The sequence below is a fragment of the Indicator indicator genome, chromosome 8, assembly GCF_027791375.1.
Source record: "Indicator indicator isolate 239-I01 chromosome 8, UM_Iind_1.1, whole genome shotgun sequence".
Classification (NCBI taxonomy): Eukaryota; Metazoa; Chordata; class Aves; order Piciformes; family Indicatoridae; genus Indicator; species Indicator indicator.
Window position 1 is genome coordinate 11,149,800 of NC_072017.1, and position 21,563 is coordinate 11,171,362.

A 21,563-nucleotide genomic window follows, 5' to 3' on the forward strand; every position below is an offset into this window, starting at 1 on the left:
ATGCGGCTCTGGGTGCTGCTCAGCCTGCTGCTGCTGCAGGAAACACTGCTACACGGTGAGCCGCGACCCCGCGCCGCCCTCCGCTCCGTCGGGCTCCCCCACTTTGCGAGCTGCCTCGGGCTTTCTTATTGCCTCTCTCGCCGCCGTCAGCGCGGCTGCCGCTGCCCCGCGAAGACCGTGACGGGTGCTTGCCGCCGACCCCCTCCGTCAGCCCCGCCACGACAGTCCCTGGGGCAGGGCCAGGGGCCATCGCGAGGGCGGCGGCCGGGCTCCCGTCCTGCTTGGCAGAGGCGGTGGTCTGCTGGTCTGCGGCCAAGAAGCCGCCGAGACGTTCTGCCGGAGACCACAAACGTGGTTTCAATCATGCTGGGGTTTTGGGAGAGGTGTGTGCAGACGTCTTGCCCTGCGTTTTTTCTGTTTGATTTTTAAGACTGCGCTTAAATCTGTGTTGCCGGGGCTGGAGGAGGGTCAGTGCTAGACGTGGTGCTCGGGTTTGTTGAGAGGACCAGACTCGTAACTCAGTTTCAGCTCCTGAAGAAGAAGTCTTGGTGGTGAAAGTTTTTGCCTGGGAACCAATCTTTGGCTTACATAGACTTAAACTAGGCAAATGACAAGTTGTTGACTTCTTCCAAAACGAGAATTAAGTTCAGAAGAATTCTGAAATTCAGAAGAATTCAGAAGAAACTAACAAAAAAAATTCCTTTGTTTTTCACCATGGACAGTCTTGGGGAACAAGACATATGTAGCCTGTACAAGGGTTTGTAAAGAAATTGGAAACAGACTCCAACATGCATGGTGAAAGGCAATGGAGCAGATACCACTAGTGATCCAAGAGGTCATAAGGAGAAAAATCATCTAAGGCTATAAAAAATAGCCTCTGAGGGGTTGTTAAGCACTGAAACAAGTTGTCAGAGGAGGCTTATAGAGGCTTCAGTCTTTGCAGTAATTGGAACTCAACCGGACAAGGCTCTGAACAACTGAACGGGGCTGGTAAGAAACTTCCAGATGTCCTTTCCAGCCCAGTTTTTCTTATGACTGCGTGTAAAGGAATTGCGCATTGGACCAGTGTGGTGTGGGAGAGGATTTCTGCTGCAAAGTTTGATCTGTGGGTGTGCAGTAATGCATCAAGAAAAGCGTTTTCTGATTGAGAAATAGACAATAAAAAACACAAAATGAGCAATGAGTTGTAGCTTGGGCAAGAGATTTCCCAGGCCTGTGTTTTTCTTTGCCTGGTTTGTAGTGAGGTTTAACAAAGTGCTTCACACTGTCATTCAGAAGCTTAGCTACAGGAGAAAGTATCCTGGCATGTTTAATGACAATTCTTTGTCTCAAGCTAGAAGTGTAAGTCTTAATGTTGACATTATGATTTCAAACTAGACTTCCTAATTTAGTTTATGAACATGAAATAGGTCCCTCCGGATATTCTATATGAATATTGATGTGTTATTTTGTATTGTCTTTGAGAAGGCTGAGGGGAGATCTTACTGCTTTCTACAACTACCTGAAAGGAGGTTGTGGTGAGGCTGGTGTTGGTCTCTTCTCGCAAGTAACAAGGGCTAAGATGAGGGGAAATGGGCTTAAGTTGCACCAGGGGAAGAAAATGCCACAAAAAGTTGTCCCACTGGTCTTATTACATTAGCTGTGAACACAAAGACTCTTGCCTTTCATCATAATCCTGGTGCTTAAGAATTATTCTTTATGATAACTTCATACTTGAGTTGCTTTTTTTTTTTCTTTTTTTTTTCCAAGGAAGGCTTAGTATTAATGAGAGTTGCAAGGTCTGTGATGCTTCCAAGATGTATCATGGGGTCTGCCTCATGGAATGGGTACATCTAGTGGATTGTGAATGCAATTTCTCTGGCCTTCTTGAATTACACCTGTGCAGCTGTGAAACCAGTGGTGCACATGGTTATAGGTGATGTCTCAAGTCAAAACTGGGTGTTTTTTTTAGCGTTATGTAACTGACACTCCTTTGGTGTGTGTGTAACATCTGTGAGGACAAGGGTAAGGCAAACATTAAAGGACAGGATGAGGGCCAGGAGCAAACGTTCTCTGTGGTGTATTTCTGTGATGTGCTGATGTGCGGTCTTCTGCTTCAGCATGGTGAGTTAGTAGGGACCCCGATTGTACTGTTGTAGAAAAGGGAAGTTGATGCCTCTTAGAATGGACTTTAGGAGCTGATCAGAGGTAGAAAGGAGGAGTTTTCTCAATATTTTTCTACAAAGTCTTGGCATCTGTATTAAAAAATAATAAAATTCTTGCTGGATTAAAACAAGGAGAGCTCTGGAAAAAAAAATTGCGATATCCCAGGCATGGCATATTCCTGTAAATGGGCTAGTTGAGTTTGTTCCTGTCCAGGGGAAAGTCTTGCAGTTTGGGTAAGGAATGTGGTGCATTCGTGGAGCGATTTGATTGTGTGTTCCTTTTATCTCAGGTGGTAGACAACTGTACCAGTTAATTTAGTGATTGAGCATGCAGGCTCTTGGTTCCACAACGAGAGAAGGCAGGATTGTGAGGTGCAGAAGATGCTGATCGGGACAGACTTGGAGGGAGTGTTGGGGGAAGTGCACGCTCGCAACTTGCTTGGAAACAACTTCTTGGATAGCAAAGCAGAGAGGCAGAACTAGGTTTTCTGTGCAGGGAGATAAAAGCTCTCATGATGGTGTTTCCTGAAGTGCCCCTGCAGACAGACACGAGTCCCACTGTGTACCTGGAAGTGTGGTACAGCAGGAAAGTGTTCAGACTCACTGGGAACTACAGAAACCTGGAACAGACAGAGCTTGTGTGGACAGGAAAAACTTCATCTAGAGAAAATCAAAACCAGGCTTCTGGCACTTAAAGTTGAAATACTTTCATAGAGGAGTCTTTAAGTGTTTCTTAAAGGCAGAGTGTCAAGTGTGGGAGAGCATACAGTTTGGATGATGGATTTTTTTGTTCTAAGGTCTTTGAACAACTGTCAGGGTTGAGGTTAGGAAAGCATAGTGGAGATAGCAAAGAATAGTTTGAACAAATAGTCCTATTTCAATAGGGCTTTGAGGGGAGAGGGGTAAAAAGGGTGGCTGAACTAAAACTTGTGCAGTGCCACAGACAAATCTGGAAAGTACAACAGGGAGGTGGAGCAGTTGGTTTGAAATGAGTGCTTATCCAAAAGGCACATCAGGCCTATCAGAGGCACCTTCTAATATAAGGGCCCAAGTTATACAGGAAAGATGGAGTAGCAAGACCCAAGGGAGAAGTGGCAGTATGTGTTGAGAAAGCTTTGATGTTAAATCTGAATCCTGATGGGTTTTGTCAGTAAAAGCCATCTGAACTGAAATCTCAGCCCTGTGGAGAGCAGTCAACCTGGTTACTGACCACTCAGTGCGATGGAGGGAATGACTGAAGAGGGATGATGGAAATTTGGAGGGGCAGCAAGGGCTGGATAGAAAAACAAAGGAAGAATTATTTACTCTTGTGTAGGTTAGATCACACATGTCGAGGTGTGATGCTGAGTGCAATTATTTAGGTGCCACAAGTGACGATTTCTTACAGCCACTGCTCGGAGAACCCCTGAGAAAGGCAGCAGTTCTTGACTTGATCCAGAGCAGTACACTGGTAATGGGATTCAGATGTTGTTTTAGAACAGTCAAACTGTAGTTCTGATATTCTTGCAGGAATAATGAAAGCCAAAGAAACAACTGATTCATTTAATTTTGGAAGAGGTGATTACATAACATGAGGAGGCCAGTTAACTCCCATATGGATTAAATATGCAAACTGGAAACAAAGTGTTTGAGAAACAGCCTGCAAAAGGAATATAAACCCAGCCATAAATCAGTTTCTTCTGATGTTCAGTACTGGGGTAAGGAGATATGGCAGCAACCTTTGTAAGGCTCATAGGAACAGGGGATAAGAAGGAACACCTACAGAAAGTAAAACTTAGATTAAAAAATTATTTGTGTGCACCCATGTTCCCTATGAAGGTGCTGACTACAACATTGCTGTCTTGGTGTGAAACCAGGAAACAAATGCTCTTGAACAGGCAGCCTTACTCAGCATGTTGACATCGGAGTCACAGAATGGCTGAGGTTGGAAGAGACCTCTTAGAATCAGTCCAGTCCAACCCCAAGGTCTGGTGCAGCCACCTAGAGCAAGTTGCCTGTGTCCAGTCAGTTTTTTGTAACTCCATGGATTCATCCTCCACAGCTTTTCTTGGGCAACCTGTGTTGGTGCTTGACCATCTTAAGAGTAAAAAGCATTTTCTTGTGGTCAGATTGAATTTCCTGATTTTAAAATTTGTGCTCACAAGGCTCTGTGCCATTTAAGAGACGTGGTGTGTGTTTACCTGGACTTTGAGAAGTGGAAGGCTAAAGCAGTGCAAGGTGCCCAGCTGCAGTGTGAAGAATGTCACGAGCTATCGGTGGCAGAAGTCTGGAAGTGCTGCTGTTCATACTGCAGCCAGTACCAGTTTTAATTCATGCAACTTAGTGTACAGCAGGGCTGGTTTTAATTCCATTGGGAGCCTGTTGATTGACTTGTACAATCAAATAGCTAAGTATTTTCAAGTGGAAGGCCACGTTGTTGTGGTCGAGGGGAGGAATAAATTAATTACCCTTACAAAAATAAATAATAAATGATATGGCAAACAGGTATTAATAAAAATAGTAATCCTTTATTAACATGAAATATGCTGAAACTTGTTAAAAGGATTGTTGTATGGTTGGAAGATAATTTACAATGGGAATTATGCAGTCTTAGGGCAAAATACAAAGTATGCTGTGCAAATTAGGAGGCAACAACCTGGAAAGAGAAAGTCCCCAAGAGCAGACAGTGCTCGATTACAGCGGGGGGAGGCTTGATAAGAACCGTTAGACCCAAAGGGCAGTGAATTAGTTACTCACAGCTAGTTTGACCCACATAGGGATGCCGCTGCTGCTGTGTTAGCTTTGGGGCGCTCTAGTACAGCGCTGGTATGGCAGATTGCCGGCAAGGAGAGGTTTACCTCGTGGCCCCAGGCTGATCTGGCTTCGGCAGGCAGTTAATGATGCTCTTCATGATGGGCTCTTGCTTGGTTCTTGGGTAAACTGAGGCACAGCACGATTCTGGTGGCAAGGGAAAGCAGGCTAGGCTTGTGGCTTCTCCGGCTCACATGTGTATGGCTCGTGGCTTTATCCCAGGCTCTGGACCAGGCACTTGAGGCAGGGCAGGGCAACTCAAGGCAGCTTCTATGGGGTGAGTCCAAGTAGGCTTGAAGCAAGGCAAGGCTTCAGCAGGCTTGAGCAAGGCAAGGCAAGGGTGACTACAAGTCACTTGTATATATACAAATTGCCAGAGATCAGTTCATCCAATGGGGCACTGAAACTAACGTGTAGCTGCCCAATGGAAAGGTGTTCTGCCAGGCTATAGCTATAAAAGGCAGAAGCAAGGACTTTGTATCTGGGGGAGCAGTGGTCAGCTTACGTGCTCTCACCCCAGATAAACATCTTGTTTACTAGACAGGCAGGAGTCCTGTCCCCTTTGTTCTTTTCCCGCGTTGCCCTGTTCTCCTGCAGGAGGAAGGGGAGAGAAAGGGACCCTGTCTAGACATCTTAAGACCTGTCTGGATTTGTACTGGGCCATGTCATGGCCCTACCAGGACACACGTTCAACATGAATTAGCTGTCAGGCACAGGTGATGGAGTTTTTTTAGTGTCTGGGGGCAGCAGTTCTAGGCTCATCTCACAAAAGATCTGTGCTTCCTGCTGCCAGTTAAAGTGGGAATACCTTGATTTTTTTTTTTTTTTTTTTTTCTTGACACCTCACTTTCCCATTTCCTTGCCCTTTTTAAAGGCAGCTGGCCATCCCTGTTGTCTGTATCGGGTAATGAAGTCTCTTACCATTTGCTTTAAGGCTCTCTTTTCATCTGGAGTGTCAAAATAAATGGCTGTTACAGAGAAGTGATGAAGTGAATACTATCTTCAGGTGACTTAGGGGCCCTTTCTATTTTTACAGTACTTACTGTAAAAGAAGAAAACTGCTTCACTACTTGTATTTTATAAATCAGCATGAGGGTCCATGCTTGCCTGTTTCTTCATGTGTCTCTTAGGGTAACATGGTGTGTGAGAAGGTGGTGCAGAACTGAGGAGTGTAACATACCTAGGAAGATGGAGAACTTGTGTAGCACAACATACTGAATGGCGATGACCTTAGGTAGAAATGATGGAAGTAACTGGAGACACAGATGTTGTATTTCTTTCCTTTTCCTGTTGTAATATTCTCATACCTTGCATATTTGTCTGTTCATGTGAACTCTAAGTACAGATTTTCCACATGCTGTGGAAAGCTGTCTTTTCCTTTTTTGCCAGGCAAATGGGTCATTGCCAAAGACTTAAAAAACTTTTGGAAGTTAACTCTTACTCATTTTTAGGCATTCTTTATACGAAGAACAAAACTTCTCTGTGATAATAAGGAAGTTTTTTCTTTGTTTGTTTAAAGACTGTACATATAACCTTTTTCTAATCAGTAACATTGCCTTCTTTTCTTTGGTTTCCTAGTTACTGGACAGCCTGCAAAGAGTAAGCGTCCAAAAGAACCTGGGGAAAGCAAAATTAGGCTTGTTAACAAAAAAGTGAAACCTAAACACCCCAAAATGAAGGAGAGAGAATCTGTTGACTCATCTTTGAAGTCCCAGTCCATACTGACACAGGTGATGGATAAAGGTCGTTTCCAGAAACTAGCTGCCACTTTAAGCCTGTCTGCAGGACAAAGCCTAGAACTGCGATGTAAGGGGAATAATGTCACTTGGAGCTACCCTTCCTACTTAGACACCTTTAAAGACTCCAGACTCAGGTAAGCTATTTTTCATTTTTGTTGTGGGGGAGGGAGTGGAAAAAAAAAGGCAAAACACAACCCAAGACACATCCTCAACAACCAAAGAACCCCCAGAACTCTTTTTGCCTGCCACTTTCAACACTTATCATTTGAATTTTTGTTTGTTTACATTTTTACAATCAAGATGTTCTGCCTACTGGTCAGCAGGAAAGAACGAGCACTATTCAGTTGTGCTGCCCTGTGGTTTGCACTGTGGAGTAGTCTTGTACCTTGTGAACTGAATTTCCTTTAGATGAATTTAAAAATAGATGTGATTCAGCTGGACATCAGTGTGTACCAGCCAGTAACAGGGAACTGTATTAGAGCTAATCCAAAGTAAAACACTCAAAATGCATGAGTGTGGATGTCAAGTACTCATTACCAGTTCTGCTGATCTACAGATATCTGCTTCTGGTGGCTGTACTGGTTGATAAAGTAGCTACCACCTGAGACACTAAGATTAGTTTCTTGAAGACGCTCAAACCCGTATCTCTCAGCTAGCAAAAAAAGACACCAATCACCATGCTAAGGACCAAGGAAGAGTGATCTTTACTTTTTCAGTCAGTTGCCTTTGTGTGCTGAAGAAAGTTGCAGAGTTTGTGGTGTGATGGAGTTTAATGCTGAGGACAGTCACCTTGGGTTTAGGAAAGCTTTTTTTCTTTCATCTAGTGATGTCCTAATGGAAACTACATAGCTGCTAGAGCAGGAATAGGAACTGATGACTCTCCCTTTCACTGGCCCACCAAGTGAGTGTCCTGATGGTCTAAACATGCTCTCTAAAACCCCATGCATTTGTTTCCTTCCCAGTGTTTGAGGACGGTGCACATATCTAAATGTAGATTAAATGTAGTAATTTAGTTCTGTGTTTGAAATGGGAGGGATGTACAAGGAGTTTAAGGATATCTTGCAAAGGCATTTTTTTGCCACGAAGAGTGTTTGTTTTCACAGGCTGTTTAACGGAGATGTATGTGTCTATGAAAGACAAGTAGTGAGGAGGCTGTGATGGCACTGCGAAAGATGCCCTAAGAAAGAGCTGTAAGGAGCTTTTCTTGGATTATGACAAGCAAAGATATCAACTCTTACTGTCCTTTTGTTCCTAAATTAAGCACCAGTATGTATGCTCTCAGTAAATAACTGAGGTTATCTGAATCTGATCTATCTCACTTGACACTGTGTCCTACAACATCCTCCTGGCTGCCTATGGCTTGGATTGGTGTATGCTTTGCTGGGTTAAAAATCACCTGGGTGGCCAGGCCCAAGGAGTGGTAGTCAATGAAGTTAAATCTAGTTGTTGGTCAGTCACAAGTGGGGTGCCCCAGGGCTCAGTACTGGGGCCAGTTCTCTGTAATATCTTTATCAGTGATCTGGATGAGGAGATCAAGTGCACCCTCACGAAGTTTGCAGATGGCACTAAATTGGGTGGGAGTGTTGGATCTGCTGAAGGATAGGAAGGCTCTACAGAGGTGCCTGGACAGGCTGGATCGATGGGTTGAGGCCAGCTGTATGAGATTCAACAAGGCCAAGTGCCAGGGCCTGCCCTTGTGTCACAGCAACCCCATGCAATGCTGCAGGCTTCCTGTGGGAGAGTGGTTGGAAAGCTGCCTGGTAGAAAAGGACTTGAGGATGTTGGTTGAAAGCTGGCTGACCATGAGCCAGCAGCGTGCTCAGGTGGTCAAGAAGGCCACCATCATCCTGGTCTGTGTCAGAAATAGTGCGGCCAGCAGGACTATGGAAGTGATTGTCCACTTGTACTCAGCACTGTCAAGGCCTCACCTCAAATGCTGTGTTCAGTTTTGAGCCCCTCACTACAAGAGAGACATTGAAGCAATGGAGCATGGCCAAAGAAGGGCAAGAGCTGGTGAAGGGTTTGGAGAACAAGTCCTGGAAGGAGCAGATGAGGAAAATAGGGTGGTTTAGTTTGGAGGAATGGAGGCCAAGGGGAGACCTTACAGCTCTCTGCAGCTACCTAAAAGGAGGTCCTTCACTGAAAGGATTGTCAAACATTGGAACAGGATACCCAGGGAGGTAGGGGAGTCATCATTCCTGGAGGTATTTAAAAGACGTGTAGATATGCTGCTTTGGGACGTGGCTTAGCAGCAGATTACTGTTAGGTTAATAGCACCTTAAAGGTCTTCTCCAGCCTAAACAATTCTATGATGCTATCATAAGTCACTCTCAGTTAAGTAATTTTTCAGATACATTCCTCTGCTTTCTAGCTCTCTTCTCAAAGAGGAGTGTTGAAGATTGGCACTGTGATCTAGCATATCCTTCTGAAATCATATACCAGTTCTCTGAGTGCTTCCCCTGAAGGATGAGGAGTTGAAGAGCTACCCTGGCTATATAAACTTCTGTAGCTAGTGCAAGGCTTCTCCCGTAGCAAGTTCCAGCAGCAGGATGGAGTCTGCTATGGGCTTATAGCAGTGATACCTCTCAAAAGATCTTGTGGCTGATGGAAACAACCACTGCTTTTGCTTTGCAAGAGGCTCAGTTTCACCTGGATTTGTTGCAGTAGGTGGCGTTTATGAGCTGCAGTACAGCCCTGTTCTGCCAGCAGGCTAATGCTGCATGTGCAGACTGATGTCAGAAGATCTCAGAGTGGTTTGAGTGGGAAGATCATCTACTTCAACCCCCCTGCCATGGGCAGAGACACCTTCCACTAGATCAAGTTGATCAAATCACAGTTCAGCCTGCCTTTGAACACTTCCAGGGAGGTGATATCCACAGTTTCTCTGGGCAACCTGTTCTATTTCTTCACTGCTCCCATAGTAAAGAATGTCTTCCTTATATCTAATCTAAATATAATCTCTTTCAGTTTAAAACATTACCCCTTGTACTTTAACTGCACTCCCTGATAAAGAATCCCTCCCCATCATTCCTATAGGCCCCCTTTAAGTACTAGAAAGCCACATACACCAGCAGGAAATCTGTGTGTGTGTGTGGTGGTGGTGGTTGTTGTTTTCAAATGTACCTTATGCCTTGTGCATTTGAAAATAGATTGCTGGCATGACTAGCCTGTAGACCTCCAAGTCATGATATCTGAGTCTTAGCAGCTGGTATTGAAGAAGACAAGGCAAGGATTCTGTTTTTTTTGGAGAGGAATCTGAATGCTTCCTAATTATTTATTTGACCATCTATTCCTCTTTTACTAATTGTTTTCTAGTGATGCACGTGGGGCAAAATACAAGAATTTATGGTGGGTTGGGGGGGGGATTAATTTCCTAATCATGTTGTTTGGCAATTGTAGTACTGAAATAGTCTGGAATTCTGCTCAATCAGCAATTTACTCTTCCCATTCAAGTTCACAGTATTCAAATATTTTAACTATAGAAGAAAAGTTAATAATGTCACACAAAAGAAATGCTGGAAGACATTTTGACTGGGGAGTTAAAACTTGCCTAAGTGTTTTATGTTCTTTTGTGTTAGGCTTATATTTAAGGTTCTATATTGAAATGTCTTTAGAACAATTATTTTAAAAGAAGTTATTGAAGCAGTAAGGCTGAGTTGACTGAATCAGCATTTTTTAATGTAAGCAGAAGATCCTATAATTAATAAGAGAAATTGAAACATAGGTTGGTACCACTTTTCAGAGTCACAGAACGGTAATAATTTATGGAGGCAGTGACCACAGAATCTTGTGCATCCCATTTTTAATATGACTTGAGTAATTCTCAAGGTTTTTGCTGTAATGCTAATAGGTGCATATGAAACAGTCTGCTTTAGAGAATGTGGAATATAAAATTTATATTCCATGGTTTTAGAAAGCTTTGATTTTATGTAGATATGTAGTGACAAGTGTTACATAAGAAGTGAAGTGGCAGAAGAAAAGGTTAACAATGTTATCTTAAGAGGAGCTTTGTTCTCCCTTACTCCATACAAAAAAAGAGCATGCACCAAACACCAACTACAACAGTAAATTAAAAAAAATACTGCACAGTATTTGAAAACAAAATGCTGAATATAGGACAAAGGGGGAGAAATCTGAAAAATTATTAGCAAATAAGTTACAGAAAAAAATTTCAGTCATCCAAACAGATACATGTCCAGTATCTTCTAACATATTTTGAATACATAAAGCCCAAGTATGAAGTAATCCCTTCATTACCAGTTAGTGAGGTGTGGAGCGAAACTCAAGCTAATAAACTGGGCAGGGCTTTTTTTACCTTGGGGTTTCAATGCTGGCTTTGGTGGAGTTGGGTCACTGGTTGAGAAAGTTGAGTTGGTGGCAGCAGCTGAAGTGGTTAGGATCTGAGGAGGTAATGGATAGTGAAGGAGTGGGTTGCCAGGCCTGGAGGATAGGTGAGGAGGAGGGGCAGCAATGGTGAGGCCTTTAGAATTGCTGGAGACTAATAACTTCCATTCTTATCTTTATTTGTATGTCTGTACAGTGACAGATGCTCTGACATCCAATTCCTGTTTTTCCTTTAAGTAATAGGAGGGATGTACAAATTCAACTGGTTTAGTGGGAGTTTTAACACTAAACAAGACGTTTTACATATCGTGTGAACTGCTGACATCCTGTAACTCTAGCTGCTACAAGAGGAAACTTTAAGGACCCTGGCATCTAACAGAATTGGAATTAGGGGAGGCAGAAGAGACCTTAAAGTTCAGGGTGATGAGGGTGTTGTAGCTCAGCTGGTTGGAAGGTTTGTCAGCAGCAGAGGTCCAGGGCAAGAGCTGATGCTGAAGATGTTTTCTGTATCTTGTGGTTCTGGGAGAAGAGGATGTTTTTATTTGCAACTAGTTAAATTTAGCATCCACCTGATGTATTTCCTATGGGTGGCTGCAGAAAGAAGTAGGGATCAAAGCCTTTTGTTTTGTTTTTTTTGTCTCCACGGCATGCCTGTCATGTTTTTAACTCACCCCTGTGGTAAGGAGAATACAACAGCCTGGAGGACAATATGACTTTGAAGATGGGAGGAATTATTTCTCTAGTATTAGAGGCTATTAGAGGCTTTATCTTTGTAGCTATACTTTATGACCTGATAAATAACATTTTTTGCTTGCTGTACTAGAGAGTCTTGTATTTTTAACAGGTCTGCAGGTGCTACCATATGCCAAAATTATCATATGGGGGAAGGGAGAGATGCTGAATGAAAGGAAGAGGAAGACTCTTTGGCTGTTTCTTGTTGAGCTGGAGGAGAAAGTATCTTTCCACTGTCTTGAATGGAGCAGATTAATGGCACATGCTCAGGTGATTTGCTTAGCTTTGGAGACTGTAGAATGCAGTGCACCTCTGGGGAGAAAGCTAGATTCATGGAAGTTTGGCTTCTGAGTGAAGGACACACATCAGCTTGCTTGTATTATCTGTAGTGCTCTCTTGCCTTGTGCTACATAATTGCACCCTGCAGATAACTTTGTCTGAAAATTGTGTGTACTGCCCAAAAATCTTGGTGGTCAAAGCTAGCTCTTGCACCTGCAGAACAGAAGGGCTGGGATGCTGTTTTGTAAGATTGTGTGTAATAAATTAATGACTGTGGACTCACCCAGAAACTGGATCTGCAGCATATGAGAAGGATTAAAAACTGAGAGGGATCAAAGGAAAAGAAGGGCAAGCACGTTTTCCTTATGCTTTATAGCAAAATTCTGCTCTAGATTAAGGCAGTCTAGGTTGATGTAGTCTCTGTTCTGCCCCACTTGGAGTGTGAATCGCTCACTTGCCAAAGACTGGCTGCATTTGTCACAGAAATACACTCACATGAAATGGAATTGCTCCAGTGGAAGCAGGTGGGGCAAAGAGCTGGGCATGCATCACATGCATATTTGTGTGTGCATGGGGTATGTGAACAGGAGCACTCAAAAGTGAGGAAACTGTATGTTATAGAGGGAAAAATTAGACTGCTTTCAGTGAATGCAGGCTCCTGCTGGCTTAGTGGGATGTTGGTTGTGCTTCTGTATAGAAATAAATTTCACTTTGTTCCGTGTGCTCCAAAGTCTGAAAGCTGGGGATTTTTAACTTGTGTTAACAGTAGGATGTTATGTTCCTCTCCTAGAGAGTTTGAATGTGAGATTAGCTCTCTTTTTTTCAGTATGAATGTAGCTGCTTGAGAGGAGTTTTCTAGGTACTCTGAGTGATGTTATATATACTTTGTGTGTGTGTATATATATAGTTTAGCCTCTAAACTTGGCATTGTTTTTCTGGCAAAAAACTTCAAATAACTAAAGCTTAATAAGATGAATGTATGGAATAAGATTTTGGAGTAGTTTTCTAGTTTCTTAAAACAGCCTTGAAATATGTGTACATAGACCACATCTAAGTTTTGTCTTCTGAGTCAGATTCCCCAGCGAAATAGAAGTTCTAGTGAAATAGAAGTTATCCTGGAAATACTGATCAGCTGCAGGATTTACCATTTATAATTTACTTTATATGGCTTGTTTTGTCAGCTTAGTATGGTCATAACACAAGTCCCAACACTGCTACCCTGAGCTGCCAGGTTTTGCTAGTGCATGTTTGTGGATGACTACGTCGTTAGGCTGTTTCCATTGATTACTGGATAGCTTGTTCTCAGTTAAGCAGAACACGCTGTACAACACTTAATTAACTCTGACCTTATTTTTCTGTCTGTTGGTATTTTGAGCTATATAGTTCAGTGTCTGCGTTAACTGTTGCAGGCAAAAAAAATATTCTGGCATAATGGTGTCCCTGTACTGTTGACATCTAGTGCTAGACACTAGAAAAGCATTTTATGGTGATGTAATCACATAGCCTATGAAGTGTGATCTGTGAAACTTAATAATGATAATACAGACTAGGACTTGTTTTGGCTTTTGCTTTTCATCCCGTTGGGTATGATACACAACAGAATCTTTGGCATGAATAGGAATCTCTCAAAGCTTATCCAAAAACTGAAGATAATGTATAATGTAAGATAGTGTATATGTGTAAAATGAAAATGCTACATGATTCCAAAAAGCAGAATCAGACAAGGTCATGTAGGACAAGCACATTTGTGGGTAGGAAGCATGATTTGCTTGTTTCCTTAGGCAAGCCTCAAAACTGCTCTGTGGTGAATGAGTGAGCTAATGGTGTCTGAGGGCTTTAATGGAAAAAATAATTCTCAGTTAGCCCTGCTTGGGTTGTGTATTTGGTGTGGGTTTAATTTCTAAGCTACTGGCCTTGGCTGGAGGCTGAATGTTGGGTTATATTGAACCATTGCTTGTGTTTGCTGGTAGTAGGGCAGACTGCTAGCAGAATACCTAAGGAGTCAGAAATTTGGGGAAGTGTCTGTAGCTGGAGGAGTGGCCTGTGTTAAGCAGTTACTCTGCCTGCAGTGCAGCTGTAAGCAAGCCAGAGCACTTGCAGCACAGTAACAGGGCACTTCAGAGGACAATTTCTTCAAAGCATGCTAATCCCAGAAATAAATGATTTGGTCAGGCATGCACATTACAGAGTAACTGTCACATTTAGAAGAAACAGGAGGGTAAATATTTGGAGAACCCAGAGTTGAGTAAGAGTATGGGAGCAGTGCAGACTTCATTCAAGCTGTGTATTTGTCCAGACCTGGTTTGAAACACTGAAGTTTGTAGTCAAATGCCTAAAACTGGAAAAATCTCTCCTAACTTGGTTAGAACAGAAATGGCCTTGTGGGAAACCTTTGTGTTCTGGATGCGCTACCATGTAAAGGGAGGTGGTTGAAAATTAGCGTTTTTAAGGGTCAGAGTAGCAGTGGAGTGCATTAGTGCTGCTACAGGATTGTCCTGACACGGTGTCCTGAGAGCTGGTTCTGTTGGACTCTTGATTTTGCAATCCATCAAAAGGCAGCACAACAGATTACTGCAGACAGATGGTGTTACAGTTAGCAAAGAGCCAGGCAAACAAACCTTAAAATAAAAGAACAAGAGGAGATCGTAACTGCTGAATTTCATTGGACCTTTGTACCTTAGAAACATTGTCACTGTCTATATATATATATATATATGTACACAAATTTAGAAACATTTCCACATTTACAAATGTCAATCCACTGAGAGACGTATTAGGAAAATTTGGGAGAAGGAGTAAAAAAGCAAATGAAGTCCAAAATAATCACAAAGGCTGAATTTTGTGTAGTTAAGTGATGACACCATCAGTATGCCTCCAGCAGTTCTGAGGGTTGATGAAGAAACTCCAGTGGGAGCATGCCAGTGAGGTGGCTTATGGCAGGGGAATGGGCAAAATGTCTTACTTGCAGAACAAATCCTGGGTGAGATATCAGCTCTTTATGATGTTTTTTTGCAAATGGAAACTTGGACCAGTATGTTAAAGATGGCAGAGAGTTCACACTGAAAGCAGACAAAAATCATCAATTATTTAACTGCTTACTACTCATGAATTATCTCTGTATATACTGTTGAAACAGTGCTACAGTTAATGGTATCCAAAAAGGACTGAGGTCCATGCAGGTTGGCTTGGACTATAAAGTACAGGGTATACATGAACAAACTGAGACAAAACATAGATGAACATATTTTCTACAGCAGTCATAGCCCAGTTTCAAAATGGGGACTGAAAGGAATCCCAGAATGAACTGTACAAGATAAAAGCTTGCAAGTGCTCATGTGGTTAAAATCAATAAAACTACTCATCTAAATAGGTAGAAGTAACAAAAAGATCAACAGCAGAAATGAGCTTCCAGAAACGTACAAAGAGATACATCTGTGCCTGTCTGTGCCTTTCGTTTTTGTTCTCCCCAGTATAAAGCAACTTGACAAGTACAGTCAGCTGATCTTGGCAAACTCCACTGCAGCAGATACAGGTGAATATAGCTGCTGGCTTCAGCTGTGCAACGCTAAAAAATGCAGGAAAGATGAGACTAAAACAGGTTCAACGTACATCTTTTTCACAGGTAATTAACTCACTAGGGGATTACTAATGGAAATACATTTGCTAGTAAGACAGGAATAATGCTGCATCAGCAATTTCATCATCAAGAATTTTCTTCCTCAATTTTCATCTTCTTTTAGTGGATGTTAAGGAAGACAGGGATGGTGAGTAGAGGAAAAACTACTTGCCTAGTGTGATTTGTGAGTCCATTTTCTTTATGGATTATGCTGAAGTCATATATATGAAATGGAACATCTCTTTCTAGTAGTATCTATATCACCAGTGCTGCTGTGTTGTTTTTTTTTTTTCCTGTGTGTCACTCTTTAAACTAAACAGAATTAGATCCAGATGAGTATTTGGAAACTTAAATCTTAAGAATTTATTCTTTATTTCTTAGGATTAAAAAAAAATTGATTACACTTTTATTTTTGATTTAATGTTTTTAAATGCAAGCTATGTAAATACATACTCAGATTAGAAAAGGTGGTTTTGTTCTTTTGTATGTGCATATTTAAAACAAAAAGCATTGGGTTCATTTTAGTGTTGCTCAGAGCTCTTTTGTCATATGTGCTTTCTCTTCTTTCTGTTAAACCAATTATTCTTGGTTAAGTATAAGAGTTATTCTAACTATATCACCTCTTCTGCACAGATAAAGAGGAACTTTTTGTACCTACTCCCAGTTATTTTGAGATTGTCTATCTGAACCCAGATAAACCTGCAGTCATCCCATGCCGTGTTACTACTCCTTCAGCAAAAGTTACTCTACACAGGGAATTTCCAGCAGAAGAAATTGAAACCGATGGAACTGATATCATCTATGATATGAAGAAGGGTTTTGTCTACCAGCACCCTACTTTTGATCATAAAGGTATTGTCTACTGCAAAGCAGAGTCGCAGGGAGCACCTCAGATTTCCATCAAGTATCATCTCCTGTATGTGGAAGGTAAGGTGCAGTTTTCTGACTCTTGTTTCTTCTGCTGACATTATTTAGCGAACAATTTTAAACAAAAACGTTCAAATAAGTAATGCAATCACAGAGTCTTGATCAAAAGTAAGTGTGATAAAACTTTGTGGTTTTGAATTCCAGCAGTTTCCCTGTGTAGAGGGAAAAGTTTTGGGTGTACCTCACCTACATACAGTATTCAGCAAACTGAGGGGAAAAAGTTGACTGTCACATTTTATCAATATATTTAACTTTGGAAACTAACTTTTTGTTTTCAAACACTGACAGTTCCCAAGGGCCCACCTTCAACCACAATTGAGGCATCATCCAATAGAGCAGAAGTCAGTGACAGTGTTCATGTGACCTGCACAGTCCTTGGGGAACCAGATGTAGATGTGAACTTCAGGTGGCAGTACCCAGGGCAAGAGGTAAGAGATGTATGCCCTGGCTGAAATGGTTTGTTCTTTGTGAAAACAATGCTTTGAATGCCAGTGTCTAGATTTGATGTAAAGTCCATTTCATATTCTGCTGTCTGCCTCTTGCTACCTCAGGCAGCTGGCAGGAGGAGGCAGCACATCCCTTTTGAACTTCAGCCCACCTTTCCTTGAGAGTCTAGGAATAGCACAGGAATAAGGCTTGAGAGCTCTGCTCATGTGGGCAAAAATCAAGCCCAGCAAAGCTCACTCCTCCTTCAGATTTCTGTTCCAAGGACACTTGGCCTTTGGCAGCGTTTACAAAGAAAAGCCTCAGACAGGGTCAAAGCCAGCCTGCTTCAGGAAGCTATTCTAGAGCAAGCCCCAAAACCTCACTGAAGCCTCTGCATTTGATATCCCTTCCATCTCCATAGCTTGGGCACATGAATCAGCACAGCACAGAATCTTTAATTGCTGCCCACATCCAGAGATCTGCTTCTGCCCAGCCACATCTGAATGAATTGACTGGAAACATCCAGTGAATCTTGAACTTTGTTCTTTTTTCTTGCAAAAAGGTATCTGACTGGCATAATTGGTTGGTCCCCTCTCTTCTGCCCACCAGTTACAGAAGGGTCAGGTACTGCTGTTTATCCTAAGCAGGCTAAGAGCAAAGGAAGAACTGCTGGAAGGTGAAACTCTTCGCCAGAAGACAGGGATGCTCTAGGACCTGAGAGTTTGCATTGTATTCCATTTGCCAGCCCTAGTGATGCTGAGTTGTTAAAGGACAATGCAGAGCTTGCTAATGAGGTACTTGTATCAGCACTGCCAGAAGTAATGGCTTAAAGTGAGAAAATTCAAATCTAAAGCCCCAGAAGTTTGCTGTAGCACTCTGCTGTCATGGGAAGTGTTTGCCTTTTCAGGGGAAAAAGGAGTGAGAGAGCACAAAAGAGATTGGAACTGCTGATGGAGGCAGTAGGTATTTAGAACCAGGTTTTTAGTCCTTGCTTAGATGTTAGTTCACCCTTTCCTTTCTACACCCCTTTCCCTCCACATTCTTCTTCTTTTTCTTTTTTTTTTTTTTCCTGCTTGTCATAAGTTTTCCTGCTGAGAGTGTTGAAGTCAGAGTTCACAAGCAGTTACTATCCTTCCCTGTCTGCCCTGTGCTGGCTTTTAATGAGGTCAGCCTTGAATTTGGTGAGGTGTTTTTTACTGACAGCATGAATTAGTTGAAAATCTGAAGAGTAGCTGCTGGAAGAATCAGGTAGAATTCCTGCTTCTGGTGTGCTTTTGAAGGTAGGAAGAAAACAGAAAAACGTGAAGCTGGTGGAGTGAAAAGTGAAATGCTGGGGAAAACTGAAGTGCCTCCAAGTCCAGGGAGCTGTGGAGCAATAGTGTTTGAGTTAAATGGCTGATGTCTTCCTCTAATTTAGCTCTCAGCATTACTTTGATTGAGATGCATCAACAAATGACAGTGTCTCTATCCTTAAAGACAGTTCTGTAACTTTTAGAAGGATTTTCTGTCTTGGGAGAGGAGGAGAAGAAATGCCCCTGTTGATCATGTTGGCTTTGTTTGATAGGGATTTTTAGTTTTTGGTTTTGTTTTTGGTTTTTTTTTTTTCTGTATGTGGTTTGGGTTTTTTAGCTTCCCTTGCTACCCTGTTTATTGGATAGTTAGGAACTGGCTATACAACCCCCAATTTTATGTCTTTTATAACTAACTGTAATTACTAAGAACCAAAAATTGAAGGTATTAAATTCTAAACTCACCCTAGCTTTCTAAAGCTTTGTATCATATTAGCGTCCAACCTTGATGTATAAAATAAATAGCCTCAGCTCCAGCAGTGCCTTATCTTTGGGTTTCTACCCCAGCAAAATGAATAAGTAAATGTCAGACTAGAAGTACTGTATGCTTGTTGGAGGCTTACTAAAGAAGTATTCACATACTGCAAAGTAAAAAGGTAGTGATGGAGGGAGAAGAAACCATCAGAGATGCTGGTTAGACACACCTTTTGTGCAAGAAAAAGGACTGACAAAGTTCTAAGATTCATTGGATGGATGTTTTCACTCACGGTTCCCCATGCAGGGAAATTAGTGATAGTTCCCTGCCACCGCACCCAGCACCTGGGCTGTCTCCAACTACTTGATGCCTGAGCAGAAGCAGCATTTTAATCCCTGCTTCCTCCCAGGTACATTGCACTGGAGAGACTCTCATCTCATCTATAGTCACTAACCTCTCCTGTTCCCTGCCCCTTCACTCATTTCTTGGATTTATTTTTTTTTCCCCTTGCCACTCCCTCACAGTTATATTTGCTCATTCAGCTCCTGTGAAAACACACTGATCCAGTCCCTCGTATGATTCCCTGAAACTGGCTTCAAAGCAGAAGGCAATTAGTTGGAAGAAAAACTGGGCTAGCAGGAGCCCAACCAGGCAAATAAGATCTGCCTTACATGGCTTTTACCTTCACTTTCAGTAGGGTCAGCTGCTCTAAGAACTGATTTAATCTTGAATTACATGTGTGGTAGTACTTGATTGCAGGTAGTACTTAATTCAGGCTGGGAGCAGGAGGCAGTGCTCTGCTAGGCAGAGCTCTGCTAAGTGGCTTGATGCCTTCTAAAGGGTTAAGAATTTCTAGATGAGATCACCAGCGTCTCCAAAACAGTTCTTGTGAGCTGTAAGTAGCTGCCGCTTCCTAGGCATTCCCTGACTGCACTGTCACTCATCTGTAAGGTTCAAGGAGAGTGGCAGCTGCTGCTTACTGGTAATTTTGCAAGTGTGAGATGGCTCCTTTTGCTGCCATTAGCTTGAGCCTTGTAGTGTTGTATTGGCCAATGGGTAATCCATCTGCTTCATGAAGCAGGAAGAGATGGCTTCCAAGCAGAAACCTCTCTTCACAGTTTTATCCAGGTTATTGGTATAACACAAGCCAACGTAATTTAAGCTGCTGATGAGCATGATGAACTTTGGGAGGAAAAAGACTGCCTTACTCTGTCTTTGGGCCAATTTCTCTTATCTCCAGAACTTTCCAAACTCCTGAGATGCCAGGGAAATGTGCTCTGATAAACAGTCCCCTAGAGAATTCTCATGGAAGACGGAAAAAAAAAAAAAGAAAAGCCTGTTACAACTCCAAAACCAGCAACTTCTAAACCCCTTCCTTCTAAGCTTCCTTGCTTGCACTTGAAGTTGCCCTTTGGAAAAGCATGCAAAGATTAATTTAGCAGCATTTGTGAATCGTTACTGTTACTTGTGTGCTATCTGGTACAGTGCTTCTGAAACCAGAGAATGAGTTAGTTTGCAACACAGTTTAAAGCCAGTTTCTGTGCTAAAGGAGAACTAGGTAAAGTTTGACCAACTAACTCATGCCACTGCTGCTTTCCTTTGTGAGGCGTGCTGAAAGTCTGACAATAAGCTCAGACATCTATCCAAACATCACCCCCAAGGTACCTCACCTATTTGATCCAGTACTCAAATGCAACCTTAGTAAGTGACCCACAGCTGCAACTGAGTTTATTCATGTACTCCAGGCAGAGCTTTGGCAGCCCATTACTGATCTAAAGCACAGCACCTGCCCTTGTGGAAGAGGCATAGTATTATGCTTATTTAGCATTACTTCCTTGTAAGGTCAGTACTTAATGCAGGAATGTTGCTGCAACAGCCAGACACCTTCAGTTTCCTCACTTGAAGGATGATTCTTGGATATAGGCTCCTGAGCTCTTGCTTCAGGATTTGATAGGGTACTGTCACTGAATACACTTTGCAGAATCCTGTGGTTTCTTATGTGGGTGGGTTGTTTTGTTTTTTCTTTTAAACAGTCTGAGAGGCCTGTGATTATCCAAAACTTCTGGAGACTGATCAACAGAGGAACTAGCCATACCACAAGAATTTCAAAGAGCGTTCTTCTTGTTGAGGATTTTGAAGCTGAAGATGCTGGAAACTACATTTGTACAGCTCAGAACCTACATGGAGAAACAGCAGTGGCTACTAAAGTTGAACTAAATTGATAGGAAAGGCTGCTGGACATAGAATGAACAGTATGGTATGTGACAGTATAGCCATTTATTTCCTTTGTTAATGTTTAAAAGATTTTTTTTTTCCTATCACTGTCTCTTTATATATATATATATATATCAATGCATTCCATATTTAGCATCCTGCCAGGCCACAACAGAGCTCCCTAAGCCCAGCAGTAGTCAGTGGTGAGTTAAAGTTTAAGCCTGAGCATGCATGGGGCTTATTATAGTTAGGGGTAGGTGCTCTTGGGCCTTCCTTTGATAAGGTCTTTTTCCTTAAACTCATAAGGTTGGGCCTTTTTTTGTGTATGTGAGCATGGAGAGGATGTTAAATATCTTCCAAAATCCACCACTCTGGTGTATCTCTTCTGGTGCTGTGCAGTACTGTACATGTTGAAAAAAAGAAAAGAAACAAAACCCAACTTGTTACAGAATTAGCCAGTAGCAAATGTTTATTTTGCAAGAAAAAAAAATAAATTTCTGAACACTATGAAAATGTAAATGTGTGAGTGTGTGTGCACATTTGTATGTGTTCATTTGATATATATAAAGACAAAATTCTCACTTCTGG

At 42.1% G+C, this 21,563-nt stretch overlaps 1 protein-coding gene across 1 annotated transcript; it reads left to right on the forward strand.

Annotated features, from left to right (window-relative positions):
* On the forward strand, nt 1–20,983 carry PDGFRL (platelet derived growth factor receptor like). The gene is made up of 6 exons (XM_054383163.1): nt 1–55; nt 6,513–6,807; nt 15,499–15,650; nt 16,278–16,571; nt 16,860–16,999; nt 20,795–20,983. The coding sequence occupies exons 1-6, from the start codon at nt 1–3 to the stop codon at nt 20,981–20,983; spliced, it is 1,125 nt and encodes a 374-aa protein (XP_054239138.1).
* Nucleotides 20,984–21,563: the final 580 nt, after the last annotated feature.